This window comes from Anabrus simplex, chromosome 2 (assembly GCF_040414725.1).
Source record: "Anabrus simplex isolate iqAnaSimp1 chromosome 2, ASM4041472v1, whole genome shotgun sequence".
NCBI classification, from domain to species: domain Eukaryota; kingdom Metazoa; phylum Arthropoda; class Insecta; order Orthoptera; family Tettigoniidae; genus Anabrus; species Anabrus simplex.
The window spans coordinates 838,363,025-838,384,317 of record NC_090266.1 but is presented as its reverse complement, the minus strand read 5'-3'; the positions used below and the strand labels follow the sequence as shown (position 1 = coordinate 838,384,317).

General features: G+C 37.3%; 1 protein-coding gene across 1 annotated transcript in view; it reads right to left on the bottom strand.

Moving 5' to 3' along the window:
* Positions 1-14,645: 14,645 nt before the first annotated feature.
* Positions 14,646-21,293, bottom strand: part of PGAP3 (Per1-like protein PGAP3) — a 108,216-nt gene continuing 101,568 nt past the window's right edge. The window contains exon 7 of the mRNA XM_067139475.2: positions 14,646-16,747. Coding sequence (XP_066995576.1) covers positions 16,654-16,747 — 94 coding nt within the window. The 3' untranslated portion in view covers positions 14,646-16,653. The remainder of the gene's footprint in view (positions 16,748-21,293) is intronic.

Sequence of the window (21,293 nt, the reverse complement as noted above, 5' to 3'; positions counted from 1 at the left end):
TCAGTCTAATTGCAAATCCATTTCATTAATGAAAAATTATCAAATTGAATAATCTTGAATAACATCAAAACAACCTCTAGACTAATCATGAACAGCTGTTTTCTATTTGTAGTAATGATGAAACTTGTGCGGGAGGAGATTGTAACAAAGACTCTTGTACTAAAGTTTTTGAAGTATATTTCACTTTAGAATTTCAGAACAATTCTAAAAACTAAGTGAAAGTATGGATCTAGGCTCTTCATAGATCTTTCATCTGTAAATAACTCCATTTACACAAAAATTTAAAATAGATGTTTGTTCGCATGCTTGAATTCAAACTATATATATATAGACAGTAAACTATAGAAGATAGAACATAAGACAAAGGATATTTAAGGATCAGAATTGAGAATATTTTCCACTCCATTCTCATCAGCACAGAAAGTCTTGTTCTATGACACTATCTTTACTCTAATTTTATTTTCTAGATCATTTCTAGATATGAAAAGCAACTGGGCAGACACTCTCTTTTATGAACTTCTGAGAGGAAAAAAAGAAATTATGTAAATGTACGAATACATTATATTATTTGTTCTTTTTCTATGACGACTACAGTATTATCAACAATTCTCTTGTGTGAGCTGTTATTTTAGATAATACGTACTATATTTCATTAACTGTCTATTTAGTTGAGCAATCTGACAGTTCAAAAGTATGTCTTGTTTATGTGAGAATGATTACCTCACAATTTTTCTTTCTTTCCAGATCTTTTCCTTGTTACTTCAGGTTGGCACTACATGCACATTTTATGTCAGTATTATGGCTGGATGTCCTTCCTGACGCCAACCCTATGTGGAGGAATGTATTCACTATCACATGTTTCTGTGGTGGTTGGTAGTGTTACGAGGAACACATACCCATGAGGAATTAATGTCATGATTAAAATCCTTGGCCTAGCTGAGAATCAATTCCAGGGCCCTCTGAATCAAAGGCTGCTATACTGAACATTCAGCCAGGGAGCCAGACAACCCATGGAGTGACAATTTTGTTGCTGTTAAATCTCAGTTTCCATACTCTTTCATCCATCAGTAATTGTTTGTTTATTAAGTTATATTATTTTTATTATTAACATCATCATCATCATCATCACTAATAGTATGTTTTTGGTTATTCTTGACTGTATGCATTACTGAGTTATGCTTAGGGCACAAACTGACTGCTTACAAGCTTCTGATTTGCTTTGATAACCCTAAAGGCTCAAGATCTATAAAAAGTAGGAATGAAATTTGGAGTAATAACCTGAAGTCTCAAATGAAATATTTCTATACCTTATCTCAATTCAGTGAAGATGGATTTCTGCACAGTTGCTTATTGGCTTTAAACCTTGATTAACATTGTTATCGATTTGTTAACCAAACATGATGTGTAGCTTTAAAATACTAGCACATAAGTAACTGTCGACAAACTAAGATCAAGGATTTATATATCACGAGACTTCTCTACTTGAAAAAAAATTCCTTGCACTTTACCGGGTTCTGCAATTAAAATTCACTCCCTGACTCAGATAATGTGTTTGCTAAAACTAGTGATATCCACAGCTCTATAAGCCATTAACTAGATTTTTTTAAAGCAAAAGAAAAACACTCAACTCTATTTGCTAATCTCTTAATAAAGCTGAGAACATAGGAGAATTTTATATTTCACCCCTGAAAGTCTGTTGAGCACTGAGCATTGTATGAACCAATATACTGCAGTGTTCATTTAGATCTGCTCCATACTGGACAGTAATTGCCATGACATCTCCTGTGTTAATGGAGGATTAAACTACTACTCATAAAACATTCAAATGTATATTTCAAGAATTTACATGATTTCAAGCCAGCGAAAGTCCACTGAATTTGGCCCAAATTTCATCAATAACTTGAATCAATGAAGTTACCCTTCCTCACAAACTTAGTCACACAGTAAACACTTCACAAAAAAGATTTTGGGTATATTCTACTTTTAAGATGAAGTTGGCTAAAAAGGAAAAGACCTAATGTAGTATTTACATTGAGTTCATTTCCTCTTCAAGAAAAGTAAAGTCTACACCGAAAACCATATTCCTTTTGGAATAACATCAAGTTCCGCATTAAAATATGAAGCACACTGGTTCAGTTCCCACATCACAACAAGTTTTAATTTAAGGATGAGATATAACAAAGTTTACCCTATTCACATCTTGCAGGAGTCCATCAAATCATCGGTCTAATGCTTTTGAAGCAAGAACTTCCCTATGGACAATACCATGGGTCCAGGCAGCATGATCAGCATTATCATGACCATATGCATTTTGGTAAATGCAATGAGAACAAGACAGCCAGTTAGGCTGCAGCAGCAGTGTATAGTGTGGTTCGGCAATGTGCCACATACTGCAAACTTACTTCATTTTGCATGCTAAGAGAAATGTGATCACCCCATGTATTATCCTGAAAAGGAACTCATAATAGAACAAACATAAAGACAGGTCAGTATAAGAAGAGGGAGCAACAGAAAGAGGAGACAAGGACAAACATCTAAACACAAAGGGACAAGGACAACCTCCACATTTTCACACACTGCCATCTTCAAATAAATAGGCCCTATCCTCATCAAACCCTATTCTTCTGCAGGCATCAACACTCATTGAGGCAGACTTCTTGACAGATCTTCAATCTTGATGCAGGAAATGTAGGATAAGGAAAAAGCTGGATAAATACAAGAAATAGGAAGGAGTGTAAAATAAAGAAGAATACAGGCAGTAAAAGATTAATGCTCTCTCTTCCTACACTGAGCTGTCATTGTATTCATCCTAATGCTCCTATCTTTATATGACTGGATTTGATACTTGTTTGTTCCTTTCCAATAATTATATCCCATGTATTATATGAATACTGTCAAATCTATGTTACTGAGTATCCCTGATAGTGTTCAAGTATCTTTTTTTGATTACCTGGAGCTGAAACTGAAAAAGGTACACTGCCATTGGAAATATAAAATAAATTGTGTTTGATGGACTGGTAAGATTTTTCATATTAACACTAACCGAAAGTCAACGCTGAAAATCACAGCTTGTAACCAGTCAAACTTGAAACAAAAGTGACAGTGGAAAACCTAAAGTAGTGATAACCAGTGAAATAAGTCACACCTGAGATTCAATCACTCATGTTTAGGTTGGTTTGAAAAATGTTACTCTGACTTTTTCTTATTCAATTTACAGCTCAACATATTAAATTAAATCAGGAAAATATATGAACAAGGACTAGTAAATGAAAACATATTGTATTACATGGAAATTCAGTGGCTAGACATTCTTCCACATATTCAAATAACAGACATAAATTCCCAGCTCTTCAAATATGTATAACTACACCATATGAGTCTTATAAAAACAATTTTGCACATATATATATATACTAGAAAGTACATTTATGTAATAAATGACAATATTCATAAAATATCAATCATTCCATAACAGCAACAGTTAAACAGAAACCTTTACAGCACTTCAAGAAATGATTTACAGTACATGGCAGCTACAGAAGAACCAAGTCAGTCACCTTTTTTTTTTTATTCTTGAAGAAACACGTCCATGAAGGCACGTAAGTTACACATTTCTTTACTGAATATTATAAAAGTAAAGTTCAAGGATTACAGTTATAACAACAATGGATTCCGGTCTGATCATAACATTGAAGGATATTCAAATATTTGTGTCATCATCATGTAATGGAGACTTCTCATCAGGTACATTCAAGCTATATACAGTAAAAGTCCATGATTACAGGCAGGCTCATAATAAAAACTATGAAATTATAATATTTTCAACATGCACAATCAAATGTAATGGGTACTGTCTAACAACAAGTGCACTCTATATCTGAAACAAATACATTTTTCAAAGTCTGCATTTCTTTTCTGAAATACTACAAAATTTCTATGTTTGGATTACACAAACCATGTCAAGATATGAACCGTTCTTTACCACTAGAAGTGAAGTACATTCTTTTTATCAACATATATTAGCTAGCATACCCTACAGTATCTTGTTGTCTACATTCAATGATTGCTGTCACAATGTATACAAATAGACTTGCCACTAACAGGTGATTCAAGGAAAGAAGTTTTATAAATGCTGTGCCCCCTAAGTATTAACCAACTTCATGTTCGAAATGGCTTCAAACCATGCATTATAAGTTATGGTGGAAAAACACTCCAAAGTATACTACAAAGGGGTGAAATATTTCTATTTTTCCTTTTATTGCTTTAATTTCAACTTTGTGACATTTCTTTCAATGGTAACACAAGATACTTGAGTTGGCATTATGCTACATCCAGATTTCCTTCTTGAATTTCACATTAGATATTGATTAAATATGAAACTGTACTGTCATTCCAGGCCTTAGTACCAGAGATTTAAAAAATGCTCTACCTGATTTGTATTTATTGCTGAAGTCTCAGCAAGTACATCATTAAACATGATAACTTGCCCAGCACTAATAAAGTCTTGGAAACTACTAACTCTTCTCTTCTTTTTCTCCAAGACTGAACACTAGCTGGTGATATGTGTTTAATAAGTTTCCAACACAACACAATGCATGAGACATAAGACATAAGGGCATGTATAATATGAGATTTAGTTTTGATGGTTCAGAAGGAAGATCCACTTATACAGTACAATAGATATCCTAAACTTCTACAGGCATGCTGATTTGTATCAAATAAAAGGCACAGAACAGATCCACAAATGAAAAATATTCACATTTTGAGGAAAATAACTTTTTTTTGGGCCAATAAGTCAAATAAATCTACAAATTTCAGATCTACTGTGTTTCCCTATGCATTCTCCAGGGAGTAAATAACTTCCTATTCTTTTATTGGAGGAATGTTCTCAGAGAAACATATGATATGCAACTTTACAAAGGATATCATCCTATACCATGGCATATACACAAGTGTAAATAAATTATGATGTCAGAGAGGGCAACAACCTGCTGCTAACATCCTTCTGTTAAAAGGCACTAACAGGTCTGTTTCACGCAATGGATGAATCATCAGTGATTGTCAAAATTGTACTTTCTCTTATCTTGTTTCAGAAGTGGAACCAGTTAAGAATATTACCTCTGTAGAATTTCAAAGCAACTCTTACTAAGAGCAGTGTTGATTTTCTTTGTCTTTAAAAAAATGTACCTGTTTTGCATTACTCTATGATGATGTACGTATGTTTCATTGTCATGGCCAAACATTTCTGACATGAAAATATATTTTTTTAAATAATGTCCATGTAGGGTACAGCACAATCTAACTTACGTAACCTGATTCCAACCAAGTGGTAATGTTTAAGGATGAAGCCCCAACTAGAGTTTAAGTATTTGAATATAACAACTGGCGAGGCATGTTTGCCCATCTGCGGCAATGATGAATGGTTACAAAGCATTCCTCGAGTGAAAATGACAAGGAAAACCAGAACTTCTAAAGTACCAGTAAGTCCAATCCAACTTTGCTCCATCCAAAACAAAAAACGCAGTCACCAAGATTTCAACCAAGGATGCAGTGGCAAAAGTTCATAGCTTAACTATAAGAGCCACAGAGGGGTTGGCATTGCTGTAAAAGGATTCTCAAACTAATAATGAGAATGTACAATATACAACATTTCTTTTTTTTAAAATATACACATCTTGATTAAAACTTATTCCATAAATGTATTAAAAAATCAACATAATGAACATAAACAAAGAATATAATCAATATATTTACTAGGGAAAAATAGTGTATAGAACTTGTAAAACACTAATATTATCTAGGAAAACTAATAGCATAACAAAAACAACTAAATGCATAACTGAATGGTCCTCCTAAATGGACAAAACTATTTGGTCTCCTATGAATGTGGTTTTAAGTGAATTACTTGCATATTATGTAGAAAAAGAAAAATGCCATTTATCTGTACGAATATTTCTTGGATTCATTTAATATTGCATGGCTAACCTATGGTACGTGTATCAGTAGTGGCATGTACAAAGTTGCTATATTTAATTTTAATAAGAAACAGCTACTCACTTCAATAACACTAAGTTGTACTTTGAATTTACTACCACAGAGTTTACAAGGAATGCAGTGTAGTATAGACAGATCTTAAATTTAAATTTATTTAATGTTATGAAATGCCTTGTAATTAAGGTTACTGTAGTCTGGTGCAAAATACCATCAATTTCAATTCGATGCAAGCAACAGAAAAAAAAAATATCTTATTTTAAACCTTAATAGTCATAGCACAATTGGAATTCAAAGCAAGGTGCAATGTCCCTGAGCAAGCAGTGTGCTTTGAAAAGGAAGTTGAGGATGATATTGCTCTTCAGGAATTCAAATCTGAATGGGAAGAGAGTACTCCTTTATGAAGGGGAATTCATCAATGCCTGCATGTTTTAACTGTACGTCTGACAAAAATTAATTAAAATGATATTTCGAACAGATCATCTATATACAGAGGGGTCCAAAATAATGTATTCACTGTTTGATAATCCATACCTTCTGACAAATTTGACTTGCAAGTACAATTTTTGGCAATGAGGGAGAGTTAAATTGAGTTAAATTGTATGTTCGAAAAGACCACCAGCAGCTTCTAAACAACGCTGATGGCACCGAACTGCAGACCGAATTACAGCTGTCAGTGTGTCTGGTATAATGGCAGCACATGACACTCAAATTTTTTCACGTAGCTCGTTTATTGTAGCTGGGTTTTGTTGGTACACGTCATTCTTGACGGTCCCCCACATGTAGAAGTCCAGTGGTGTCAAATCAGGAGACCAAGGTGGATACTCAATAGCACCTCTTCAACCTACTTACCGCCCGGGTAGTGTCATCCAAGTACAACCTGACATCTCGATGGTAGTGAGGTGGGGCTCCATCTTGCTGTAGGTAAAATATTTCATTGCCGTACAGGGTTTCAATGGCATGTGCAATCCTTGTCCAAAGCATATCATGATACAAACGACCAGTTACAGCACCCTCAAAGATGGAGCGACCAATCAAACCACGCGATGACAGACCATACCACACATTAAGCCCTGGTAGATTCGTTGCCTTCTCCACATGAACGTGAGAATTTACAGGAGATCAGTAGATACAATTGTGGCAGTTCACAGTACCGTTAAATTGGAATTGTGCCTTGTCAGACCACACAAATTTCCCTGAATATTCCTCATCCCTGAGAACCATGAGCTCAAACCATTTTCAGTATTCCATCCTTCAATCTTGGTTGTCATTGTTCATCGCGTGTAGCAGTCTTGAAATGAACACTTTCCACTTTGAACCCTTAACAATGCATCTTCACTTGACCAGCTCACCCCACTATAGTGCGCAACCTAGTTCACTGATTTTTGCGGTGATCAGATGAAGTGTTGTAACACTACAGCAATGGACGCTGGACTTGTAACTGTTCATGGTCAAATGGATCTTGGCTTGTGCATATCATTCCATCGGCTTTGAACTTCACATGAATATGGGCTATTGTTCGATGAGTTGGTGACAGCGTTTGAAACTCTTTCTGCCACTGCCACTGAATCACAAGAATGTTCTTTTACTTCCAGAACCACTTCAATACAGCCTTACGTTCCACAAATAATAACCTAAACTCAGCCATTGTTGCTACTAGACTGTCTTCCGCTGTACTGGTGAGCTTGTCCCAACACTTACGCAAGCACTACACAAATTGCCAGCGCCACCTACCCACAATAAACTTAATGGTTACACTACACTTCTGTATGAGATTAGTAAGTGTAAGTCATTTTATTTCAAAATTACTGAATTACAAACAGTGAGTACATTTCTTTTGGACTCCTTTGTATACTAAACATAATTTGATAAGATGTTTTCCAGTAATGGAAATCACTGGAAAATAGCTTAAGAGATCTGAATGAGCGAGTCCTCAGTTTCAAATGTACAGTCTAAACACCTTTGGAAAAATAATAGTTTTATAGAATTGCAGATTTTCCAGCATAATTTTCTAATTTCCTCCCTTTCTTCAAGTAGTTCCAAGGTCTTCCACTAGGTACTGTGGTGCACAACCAAGTACCATACGGAAGCTAGTGTAGCTCCAAGGCCCTCTGCTACGAACCACGTGGCAGCTGATATCATAGCTACCAGTGCTATAGCAGAAAAAATGCCAGTTTACACCAGCAGCATGTTAGCATACTATTAAGAGAGTACCGTGAAGTTGCTACGAGCTGTGGCTTGAAGCTTTGTTGTTGTGAACTTAAGGAGTTACCTTTACTGTAATATAGGCCCTAAATAATATAAATATTGGAGAGGAACAAACAAGTGTGAAAACAAATCATACATAGATTGATAGGATGAACATAATGGAAGGTCAGTGTGTGAAGAGGGAACGGAAGAAAGAGGACACAAGGACAAACAGAAAACACACCAAGCTCGATAGCTGCAGTTGCTTAAGTGCGGCCAGTATCCAGTATTCGGGAGATATCGGGTTCGAACCCCACTGTCGGCAGGCCTGAAGATGGTTTTCCGTGGTTTCCCATTTTCACACCAGGCAAATGCTGGGGCTGTACCTTAACTAAGGCCACGGCTGCTTCCTTCCCACTCCTAGCCCTTTCCTATCCCATCATCGCCATAAGACCTATCTGTCTTCACAATCTCCACATCTTCATCCAGTGCTCTCTCCTCATCAATCCCAGTTTTTCTACATCCATCTCTTCTCAGCCCCAATGAGCTAGTTTCTGCTTCTCAGCTTTCTCAGGAGGGCGGGCATCAACACTCATGGTAGGGCCATCTTGGCAGATCTTCAGTCTTGATGCAGAAAGTGTAGGATGGGAAGAAAACCAGATAAGTACAGGAAACAACATAAGCAATGATAAGTACAGGAGGTTAAATGTTAGGAGCACAGGACAAACACAAAAGGAGAGAAGAACTGCAGCAGGATAATGTAAGTACTGGGAAAGAACAAACAAGTGTATCAAGTCATATATAGGTAGGAGGATTAAGAAAAGGAGCACAAAATAGGAAGAACATAATGGCAGGTCAGTGTGAGAAAGAGGAGACAAGGACAATCTCCACATCTTCATGCACTGCAGTCTTTGAATAGATAGGCTCTCTCCTCATCGTTCTCAGTTCTTCTACGACTATCTCTTCTCAGCCCCTGACAAGCTTCTTTCTAATTACCAGATTCATCTGGAGGGCGGGCATCAGCACTCACTGAGGGGGCTGAGAAGAAATGGATGTAGAAGAAACGGGATTGATGAGGAGAGAGCCTTTCTATTAACCCCTCAAACGTGACATTGTAAAACTGCATGCTGCACCCACAGCGTGCTTTATTTCTAGTATATTCCCAATGCTGAGCGCGGTGTCTAATGAATTTCGCTATAATTTTCAAACAGGTGGATGAAAAATTATCAAAGAAACACACAATAACAATAACATATTACACTATAATATAAACATATGCTAACCTGGTTATCCCTGGACAGCTGGACATCAATACCGACACTTTGTGTGATAGATTTCAAAGCAGAGAAAATTGCTCCTCCGACATAACATTCGGAATGAAAGGTGTTTCAATGAGATGTTTTCTACTGAAATATAGCTTTATGCTATCAATCAATCAATACTGATCTGCATTTAGGGCAGTCGCCCAGGTGGCAGATTCCCTATCTGTTGCTTTCCTAGCCCTTTCCGAAATGATTTCAAAGAAATTGGAAATTTATTGAACATCTCCCTTGGTAAGTTATTCCAATCCCTAACTCCCCTTCCTATAAATGAATATTTGCCCCAGTTTGTCCTCTTGAATTCCAACTTTATCTTCATATTGTGATCTTTCCTACTTTTATAAACGCCATTCAAACCTATTCGTCTACTAATGTCATTCCACGCCATCTCTCCGCTGACAGCTCGGAACATACCACTTAGTCGAGCAGCTCTTCTTCTTTCTCTCAATTCTTCCCAACCCAAACATTGCAACATTTTTGTAACGCTACTCTTTTGTCGGAAATCACCCAGAACAAATCGAGCTGCTTTTCTTTGGATTTTTTCCAGTTCTTGAATCAGGTAATCCTGGTGAGGGTCCCATACACTGGAACCATACTCTAGTTGGGGTCTTACCAGAGACTTATATGCACTCTCCTTTACATCCTTACTACAACCCCTGAACACCCTCATAACCATGTGCAGAGATTCGTACCCTTTATTTACAATCCCATTTATGTGATTACCCCAGTGAAGATCTTTCCTTATATTAACACCTAGATACTTACAATGATCCCCAAAAGGAACTTTCACCCCATCAATGCAGTAATTAAAACTGAGAGGACTTTTCCTATTTGTGAAACTCACAACCTGACTTTTAGCCCCGTTTATCAACATACCATTGTCTGCTGTCCATCTCACAACATTTTCGAGGTCACGTTGCAGTTGCTCACAATCTTGTAACTTATTTATCACTCTATAGAGAATAACATCATCCGCAAAAAGCCTTACCTCTGATTCCACTCCTTTACTCATATCATTTATATATATAAGAAAACATAAAGGTCCGATAACACTGCCCTGAGGAACTCCCCTCTCAACTATTACAGGGTCAGACAAAGCTTCACCTACTCTAACTCTCTGAGATCTATTTTCTAGAAATATAGCAACCCATTCAGTCACTCTTTTGTCTAGTCCAATTGCACTCATTTTTGCCAGTAGTCTCCCATGATCCACCCTATCAAATGCTTTAGACATGTCAATCGCGATACAGTCCATTTGACCTCCAGAATCCAAGATATCTGCTATATCTTGCTGGAATCCTACAAGTTGAGCTTCAGTGGAATAACCTTTCCTAAAACCGAATTGCCTTCTATCGAACCAGTTATTAATTTCACAAACATGTCTAATATAATCAGAAAGAATGCCTTCCCAAAGCTTACATACAATGCATGTCAAACTTACTGGCCTGTAATTTTCAGCTTTATGTCTATCACCCTTTCCTTTATACACAGGGGCTACTATAGCAACTCTCCATTCATCTGGTATAGCTCCTTCGACCAAACAATAATCAAATAAGTACTTCAGATATGGTACTATATTCCAACTCATTGTCTTTAGTATATCCCCAGAAATCTGATCAATTCCAACTGCTTTTCTAGTTTTCAACTTTTGTATCTTATTGTAAATGTCATTGTTATCATATGTAAATTTTATTACTTCTTTGGCCTTAGTCTCTTCCTCTATCTCGACATTATCCTTGTAACCAACAATCTTTAGATACTGCTGACTGAATACTTCCGCCTTTTGAAGATCCTCACATACACACTCCCCTTGTTCATTAATTATTCCTGGAATGCCCTTCTTGGAACCTGTTTCTGCCTTAAAATACCTATACATATCCTTTCATTTTTCACTAAAATTTGTATGACTGCCAATTATGCTTGCCATCATGTTATCCTTAGCTGCCTTCTTTGCTAGATTCAATTTTCTAGTAAGTTCCTTCAATTTCTCCTTACTTCCACAGCCATTTCTAACTCTATTTCTTTCCAGTCTGCACCTCCTTCTTAGTCTCTTTATTTCTCTATTATAATAAGGTGGGTCTTTACCATTCCTTACCACCCTTAAAGGTACAAACCTGTTTTCGCATTCCCCAACAATTTCTTTAAACCCATCCCAGAGTCTGTTTACATTTTTATTTACCGTTTTCCACCGATCATAGTTACTTTTTAGAAACTGCCTCATACCTGCTTTATCAGCCATATGGTACTGCCTAACAGTCCTACTTTTAAGACCTTCCTTTCTATCGCATTTATTTTTAACTACCACAAAAACAGCTTCATGATCACTAATACCATCTATTACTTCAGTTTCCCTATAGAGCTCATCTGGTTTTATCAGCACCACATCCAGGATATTTTTCCCTCTGGTTGGTTCCATCACTTTCTGAATCAGCTGTCCTTCCCATATTAACTTATTTGCCATTTGTTGGTCATGCTTCCTGTCGTTCGCATTTCCTTCCCAATTTACATCTGGCAAATTCAGATCTCCCGCTACAATCACATTTCTTTCCACGTCGTTTCCCACATAGCTGACTATCCTATCAAATAATTCCGAATCCGCATCAGTGCTACCCTTTCCCGATCTGTACACTCCAAATATATCAAGTTGCCTATTATCTTTAGAAATCAGCCTTACACCTAGAATTTCATGTGTCTCATCTTTAACTTTTTCGTAGCTTACAAATTCTTCTTTCACCAGAATGAAAACTCCCCCTCCCACCTTTCCTATCCTATCTCTACGATACACACTCCAGTGCCGTGAGAAAATTTCTGCATTCATTATATCATTTCTCAGCCATGATTCAACTCCTATTACAATATCTGGTAAATATATAAGACTTCTGAACAATGCCCATCAATATAAGGAGTGCAAGATACACCCTTACCTCACTGGCATTAGTGGGCGTCCAGTTCGACAGCCGGGATTTCGTCAGTAATTGGAGGCCTAACTGATTTTGCTGCAAGTATTTATCAGCGTACACATTAGTTTCACGAACAGTAAGATCTATCAAAACATCGTCTACAAACATTTTGTGAAGGCCAAGTGGTGTTCCTTTAGCTGGGTCCATTTTATTTTCACACGCACAGTCACAATCGAAAGGTATTGGCGGGTTTATGATATCACAGTCACCCCATGTGTTTGCATTTCTCGGCGTATTATCATGAATTATATCGTCAGTATCACTATCTTCGCTGGATGTTATCGCAAACTTATCCTCTAAATCACTGTCACACTCTGAATTACTTTCACTGCCACTATTAACCAGTAAATTAATTATTTCCGCATCACAAATCACTCCGCTTGGACCTGCCATGTTTACAAACAAACTCGCGGTCCTTTAGCGCGAAGCACATGTGCAGAGCTCTACGAACCGATGAGATATGCGACATCTCTCGGGAATAATTATTAGCTCTGAGTATAGCTAAAAGCTACCTCTTCCTGCCTTCTTACGATGAAGCAGATAACTGTTACGAAATCCACGTAGCAGGCGTTTCAAATGTCACGGCGCACCATTGCACCGTACAAGCTGTGACCGTAGCAAACCAGTGGGCGCACCATTGCGCCGCACACGCTAGGGGGGTTAGAAGACTGTGGAGACTGACCTTGTCCTTTAGTATTCCTTTCCTTCTTTCTCCTATCCTTACATGACAAAATTTAATATATTGAGGGGACATTCACATAGATGCAGCTGATCCTACAGACTCAGCTGAGAGAAATGGGGTCCAGAGAGTTTCAATAGTAACTATGAGTAGATCACAAAGCCTGACTGCAGTTTTGTGCAGGTACCTTAGAACTGCCTTTTTTTTTTTCCCCCACAAGCTACTAGTTCAAATACAAAATTTACAATATCCCATTGGTTTAGTAACGAGAATATAATTTTTAAATAAGATGACACACTAACGGGAAAATAAACCTTTTTGAAGGAAAAAATTATCAACTCACCACAATGTACTCTGAAAGAGAAGAAATATAAAAGCTAAGGTTTGAAATGCATTACAATTGGTGGATAACATATTCTTTCATGAAGTACTCTTACGAGGTGATCTGATGATATGTCTAAGGATGTTAACAAACAAATTGCATCTTGTATCAGCACTTGTAAAGATATTTTCCTTGCTTCAATTGAGAGTTGTGATATAACTGATACTCCTTAATTCAGTGCGTCTGTGCCATAAATCAGCAAAAAAATCTGAAGGGTCTACTTGCTACAAACAGCCTCAACAATAGGAAATTATATTTTTCAAATAATTTGGATGGTACTAGAAAGAAGTTACTGAGGAAAACTAGATAGTGTATGAACAGCTGGAGCTCCTGCTATGACTGACAAAGTAAAAGATTTTGTGAAGTTACTGAAGAATTACTTACCATACAACATTTTCAAATACCACTACATTATTCACCAGAAAGACATGAAATCGTTTTCTGTGCTGCATCCAGTGTATCAATGTATCAATAAAATCTGAGCATGAGTACTAAACAGAAGCAAGTTCCATAAAGTCCTAGAAATATATGAATGCCAAGGGGAAATCTTATCTTATTGTGTCGTCCACTGGCTGTCCCCGGAAAAATGACCATTGAAAAAATTCCACGAGTTTTACAATAACACATTGCTTTGGTAGATTATATGTTCGATTTTTTTTTTTCAATGTCAGAGCCTCTGTGGCTCAGGCTCCAGCACGCCGGCCTCTCACTGATGGGTTCCGTGATTCAAATCCCAGTAATTTCATATAAGATTCGTGCTGGACAAACTGGAGGTGGGATAGGATTTTCTCCAGGTACTCTGGTTTTCCCTGTCATCTTTCATTCCAGCAACACTCTCCAATATCATTTCATCTGTCAGTCATTAATCATTGCCCCAGAGGAGTGCAACACGCTTTGGCAGCCGGCAGAGTTCCTATCCACAATGCTAGATGGTCGGCTTCATTCATTCATTCAATTCCTAACCTGGTTGAAACTGGAAACTGGCTGTGGATTTTCATTCTCAGTGTCAAAAACAATGGATGAAAAGAATATAATTTTGATTTCTTTCCATTATTTTGTCATTTTTGTGATTTTTTAATGCATAACTACCCAAGCCCTAGTGAAAAGTTATAATAGTATTGGTCTTTTTCCATTAAAATGGTATTTTTCTCTTCTTTCATTTATTTTTTTAAAATAAATAGATTATTTCTTACTCTTCTAATAACTGGGGAAGGGGGATTGTTCAATATGTAGTGGCACATTCAAGATTATCAACATCAAGTGTAACATGAAGCAAGCCAAGGTTTGTTCATCCCTGACAGATAAAATGAATAATTAATGAATAATGAATTTTATAAAGAACATTCTAAACAAATGAAGCACAACTTTTTCATAAAATACTTACATTTAAAAGCAAAGTGATACATGCCTTCTTTCTATATAAGCAAATAATAAACAGAAGCTGTAACAATAAGCAATTATTCCAGTATATAACTAATATAAAATTCAAACTATAAAAGTAATAAGACTATCTCACATCAAGGGCTATCAGAAGATGTTAGGCCATTTAAAACAACAATTATTTAACATCAAAATGAAAATTGTCTTGTGTGGACAGGATTTGATCCTGTGCAGGTACAGTTCAGCACACAGTCATACCAACTTACTAACCACACCAATACTGCTGTACCACTGAAGATGAGCCTACTGTATGTCAGATGGAAAAGGAATTCCACTATTCCAGATTTCAGACTTGTGTTTTAATATATTAGTTTGTTACCAGATGTAAACTTATACAATCTCAATCTTATCAGATATTCTGTAGCAGTGGAATAACTATCCAGATGACACCAACTATTACCTAGTCAAATTATAAAGAATAGAGCATTTTTGTTAGAATCAACAAATTCTCAATAAAAGACAGATAAAACACACACCTCAATTAGGATTAATGGGAAGGAGTAAGTCTCAGCCACTTTAGTAGTTTTGGTAAAAGGAAAGTTGACCTGCAAGTAGGTTCATCTTGTAAAGATTGTGGTTCCTATGAAACAAAGTATATGTAAAGTAATAAACAAGGCTGATAACACCAGGAATTAACAAGACAGCAAAGTCTTGGATCACAATCAACAAAAATTTTGTATCCTATAAGGAGAGCACTTGAATTTAATGATGTATTATTTACTGTTTAGAAAATGTGTACATCATTTCTCTTTGGTAACCAGATATGATTTCGGAGGTGTCAAAACCAAATGAGTCATTAAAGATGCTAAATAACATTTGGAAATATATAACTGGAAGACTCTCAGGCTGAATCATTAAGATAAGGGAATTAATACGTCAGTCTTATACAAGGGTGTGCCTTCGAACAATAAAATTAAGGTCATCTACTACGCAATACAAACTCGTACGATTTCTTTGTATACGCGGAGCATAACTGGTATGAACCAATATTGGGATTTAACAAAGTAAAAGCAATGAATCTAGCACATTGCTTTAATATAGAGCATTTTTGTTGACAATGAATAGTTTTAACATCAGATGAGGCATTTCTTGCACAAACTGAGAGATGGCTGAAGAATTTTTCATCTGTGGTATACAATCATTTCAAGCTAACAGAAGATTGATTACACTTGCTAAAAAAATTTTGTGTCACAATCTAGATAGAAATTACAGAAATTAAAGAAGATAATTTACCAGCAAATAAAACTATTTGCATCTCTGATGTCTAACAAAGTAAAGAGACCATATAATCTAAAGGCACATTTTGAAACAATTATAAACTCTTGGTTTCCAAGAATTACTTGACCCATGGATCTTTACTGCAACAAAATTTATTTGATAACTAATGACAAACAAAACAGCAAGTCTTTTCTATATACACAATACAATACTTTGTTGCTGCTTGTCTTCTTTTTATCTTTGTGTGTAATATTCAGAGTCACCTGTATTAAACACATAGTCCTATTTACAACGGAAGCACACACAAAAATATAAAGAAGTATCTATAGATTTACTCTTCGTATCCCATGGATTTAGAATTCCAAGAACTTCCACCAACAGAGACTTCACTAGGCATGGCAAAAATACCAATGCAACACTCGCTGTTAAAACAGCAATCACCACCATAATCAGCAAGTACTTGTACCTGCAAGTTTCTTATGAGCTCTTTGACTTGTTGAAATCTTTATCAGTATATGTATCCTTCTTCTTATGCTTATTGTAGAGAAATTTGCAGTCATCTATTGTAAACCTGAAACAATTAGAAATTAATACTTCTTAGAATAGTAAGAGAAATTCCATTTTTTTTTTAAATTTTGCTAGTAGTTTAACGTTGCACTAATACATTGTAGGTTGGCAGTGATGCAAGGATGGGAAAGGGCTAGAAATGGGATGGTTCCGTGGCTTTAATTAAGGTATGCCCTCAACATTTGCCTGGTGTGAAAATGGGAAAACACATAAAACCATCGTTAGAGCTACTGATGGTGGGATTTGATCAGAACTTACTTTTTAACCCTATGTGAGACTCAGCCTCTTGTCCATGAGTAAAAACTAGAATATTTTCCGTCCATATGTCTATAACAGGTTGGAGGTCTCAATTAAAGATGATGTGTTCTCATGAGACAGTTCTCAGCAGCATTGCAAACCAGAATACACAAGATAACATACCCATTTGTACCTTCCACTTAACTTTATCATAAGCTTTTAGCAATATTTTAATGTATATTCCATAATTTTAAACTTAATGTCATTTTAATTACTACTGTATAGACTTAGGAGGATAATAAATACTATTTTGGTATTAATGTAAGAGTTCCCCACTAAGTAAGCAACTTGTGCCAATGATCCTGCCACATCAACTACTGAATGGGTTAAAACTCAAATCAGAAAACCTACGGAAATAATTAGCTGTATATCTAACATTACTAGGATTTGCGTGCACTGCACTATGTTATTATTTGTATTATTTTTAACAACCTACAGTGTCATTGTTCTGTAGTGAGTTTTATGTGCAGTACAGTTATAAAAGCATTGGCATTTCCGGTGGTTTTTTTTTCAACTTTTCTTTTTTTTTTTTACAAGTCACTTTACGTTGCATCGACATAAATAGGTCTTATGGCGACAATGGGTCAGGGAAGGGCCGGGAGTGGGAAGGAAATGACCGTGGCCTTAATTAAGGCACAGCCCCAGCATTTGTTTGGTGTGAAAATGGGAAACCTCGGAAAACCATCTTGAGAGCTGCCGACATTGAGGTTCGAACCCACTATCTCCCGAATACAGGATTCTGGTTGCAGCAACTGCAGTTTACCGAGTTCGGTTGTTTTTCAGTTTGATAGAGTGCCCGACAATCTATAAGACAATAACAAAAACTGACATACCGGTATTTTTGGATATTGTGAGTACTTGTTATAAAAAGTATTTTTCATAAATAATAATGGTATTGGCTTTATGTCCCACTAACTACTTTTATGTCCGGCCCCGTGATGTAGGGGGCAATGTGTCCGCCTGTCACCTGGTGGCCCTGGGTTAGATTCCCGACCGGGTCAGGGTTTTTAAATTGTAATGATTAATATCCCTGGCCTGGGGACTGGGTGTTTGTGACATCCTTAATCCTCCTTTTCTCACGCACAACATTCCACACTACCGTCATTCTAATTACACGCAGGTTCATACAATAAGGTGCCAGTAGGGGCAAAAGATCCACATGGGTTGACGCCCCGAACAAAGAGCATTTTTTTAAAAACTACTTTTGTGGTATTCAGAGACACCGAGGTGCCAGAATTTAATCCCACAGAAGTTCTTATACGTGCCAGTAAATCTACCGACACAAGGCTGACATATTTGAACACCTTCAAATACCACTGGACTGAGCCAGGATCGAACCTGCCAAGTTGGGGTCAGAAGGCCAGCGCCTCAACCGTCTGAGCCACTCAGCCCAGCATTATTTTTCACAACTTTATCAGCTAATGCTATAATGAGGTTCTACAACACATACATCTTCATTACAGACTCCTGTGCCTTTCAGTATTCAGTTGTTACCTTTGTTATAGCAGCCGTACAAGCCCAGGGTTTGGTACCTCAGAATGTTGGTCAAGTGATTTCAGCTACAGCCGCTTGATGTCAGACTTTTCACCTGTTTCTCAACACGTATACATTGCTTTGTATGCAAACAGTGTACAAATTAATTAATCACTGTTCCTGTTCGAAAAGAGAAAGTGTTTTAACCCTCAGTGAATGCTGATATTTCCAGTAGAGGTTATCAATTGTTTCCGGAGATTATATAGTGAGATTGTGCTGCTAAAACGTGTAAATATACTAAGTAAAATCCTGTGTAGACTAGAGCTATGCTAGTGAATGTTTTAGGTTTTGCTTCACATATATTAACACATTTTAGTTGTGATCTTAATTCCTGGTGAAATAATTTGTCCATAAAGGCATATTAATTTTCAGCTCACATCTAAAACAATTATACAATGCACAGAAGGGTCATGTCATGAAGCCTTCTAGGGATCCAATGAGAAAAACCCTGTTTCCAACTGACTCAATTTTTTTAAAAATTACAATTTGCTTATGTTGCATCAACACAGATAGGTCTTATGGTGACAATGGAACATGAAAGGACTTGCAGTGGGAAGGAAGTGGCAAATCATAGAAAACCATCTTCAGGCCTGCCAACATTGTGGTTCGAACCCACTATCTCCCAAATGCAAGCTAACGCTACGCGACCAAAACCACAGCCACTCGCTTGGTAAACTTGGACAAAGTGAATGTACAAAGGGCCAAATGCATATTTTCTAAATCTGTCACAGATGCGATGAAGAGTTTGTCTGCTGTTACTTCTACCTTGGTGAAAGGTTATGGAAGTATACAGAAAACCATATTCTTGAAGTAATTGGAAAATGCCATGATATACACAATATAACCAATACGAAGCAAGCAACGAAGACAAACTTGTAATTCCTGAGATAGATGACGAAAGACTCTGCTGGATGACAAATACCTTTTTTGCTATTTACTGACGAAATTCAATGCAATGAAAACAAGGAGAAATAAAATCAGCAAGTAAACATATAAAGAACTTGTCATCACAACAGAGCCCACAATCAAATGCATTCAGTACTCCCTGACAGAGGGATTTCGATATGTTTTAACCCTTAACCATGGACGTGCGGTCAACATCACCGCGGTAGAAAAATAAACACATGCCACACCTCACTTATTGCCCTCCCAGTATATTTGCTTACAGGAGTAAAAATGAGGCTGTTCTAAAAGTCAGTTTCCCTTCCTTAATATTACTGTCATATACAGGAGACTTACCCTTCTATTTCAAGAAGACCTCTCCACTGTATTTATCTTGTCTGTAATAAGTAACCGTGCAACCCTAATAATGAGCTGATGAGTTTCGTAACGGCCTGGGTGACCGCATGTCCACTGTTTGAAACAGTCATCAGTTGATAGTGCTGTGTGTAGCAAATGAGTCAGCGTGCAAGTACATCGGCGAGTGTCCGAATGTTTGATGTTAATTACGAAGAAACAATTACCGAGTGGTTTGAAGATGACATGAGTGATGTGGTCGATGGTGATGATAAAATAGAGAGTGATCACAAAACCGATACTGAGACAGAAGGGGAGGTAGAAGAAGATCAAAGGTCCGCACTACTGCCTGATGATTCACGTTCTAAGTGTTTTTATGGTAGAAATAGATACAAATGGTCATCTCTGGAAACTCCACAGAATGTGCATATCCGTCGTCACAATATTGTGATTCACCTTCCCAGTTTGCGACCTTCAGCTCGAATTGGAAACAGTGTGGATCCTGTTACGGCGTGGACACTAATACAAAGGTAATCCCAAAAATAAGGTCTCCTATTTTTTTATAAATACATAGACTTGTTTACTTCTACAATGGTTTACATCATTTTACAGCTTGAACATTTAGCTATTTTTCTACACATCACCATTTTGGTCGATGCATTTTTGTAGACGTTGTGACAGTTTTTGCATGCTCATGTCATACCAGTTCGCCGCCATGCTGTTCAGGAAGTTGTGAACCTCATCTTTCACCTCGTCGTCGGTGCTGAATCGCTTTCCAACCAAATGTTCTTTCAACTTACGGAACAAGTGATAATCACTGGGCGCCAAGTCGGGACTATAGAGTGGGTGGGTGATGATGTGCAGGCGAGTGTTGTCATGGAGAATGTTTATGCCCTTGCTCAACATTCCTCTTCTCCAGTTCTGAATTGCCCGTCTGAGTTTTTTCAAGGTCTCACAGTACCTATCAGCGTTAACTGTGGTCCCAGCGAGCATAAAGTCGACCAAAAATACCCCTTTTCGATCCCAAAACACAGTTGTCATGACTTTACCAGCAGACTGTGTTTGCTTGAATTTCCGTGGCTTTGGAGAACAGGGATGCCGCCACTGGCGTGATTGTTGCTTTGTCTCAGGTGTAAAGTGGAACACCCAGGTTTCATCACCCGTGACAATTGAGTCCAAAAAGTTGTACTGTTTGGCTGCAAAGCATTGAAGAAATGTGCGGGAAGAATCAACCTGTTGCCGCATGTGGTCTTCAGTCAGCATGCGTGGCATCCATCTTGCGCACACCTTCCGGTATTTCAACTTTTCCGATAAAATTCTGTGAGAGGCGCTTCGGGAAAGCTCAGGAGAGATCATCCAGGGTGATCCGGTTATCCGTCGATCTTCACGCATGATTTGCTCAACCTTCACGACTGTCTCGGTGGAAATTGACGATCTCCCGCTCCTTTGTTCGTTGTGAATTTCAGTCTGACCGGCAGCAAACT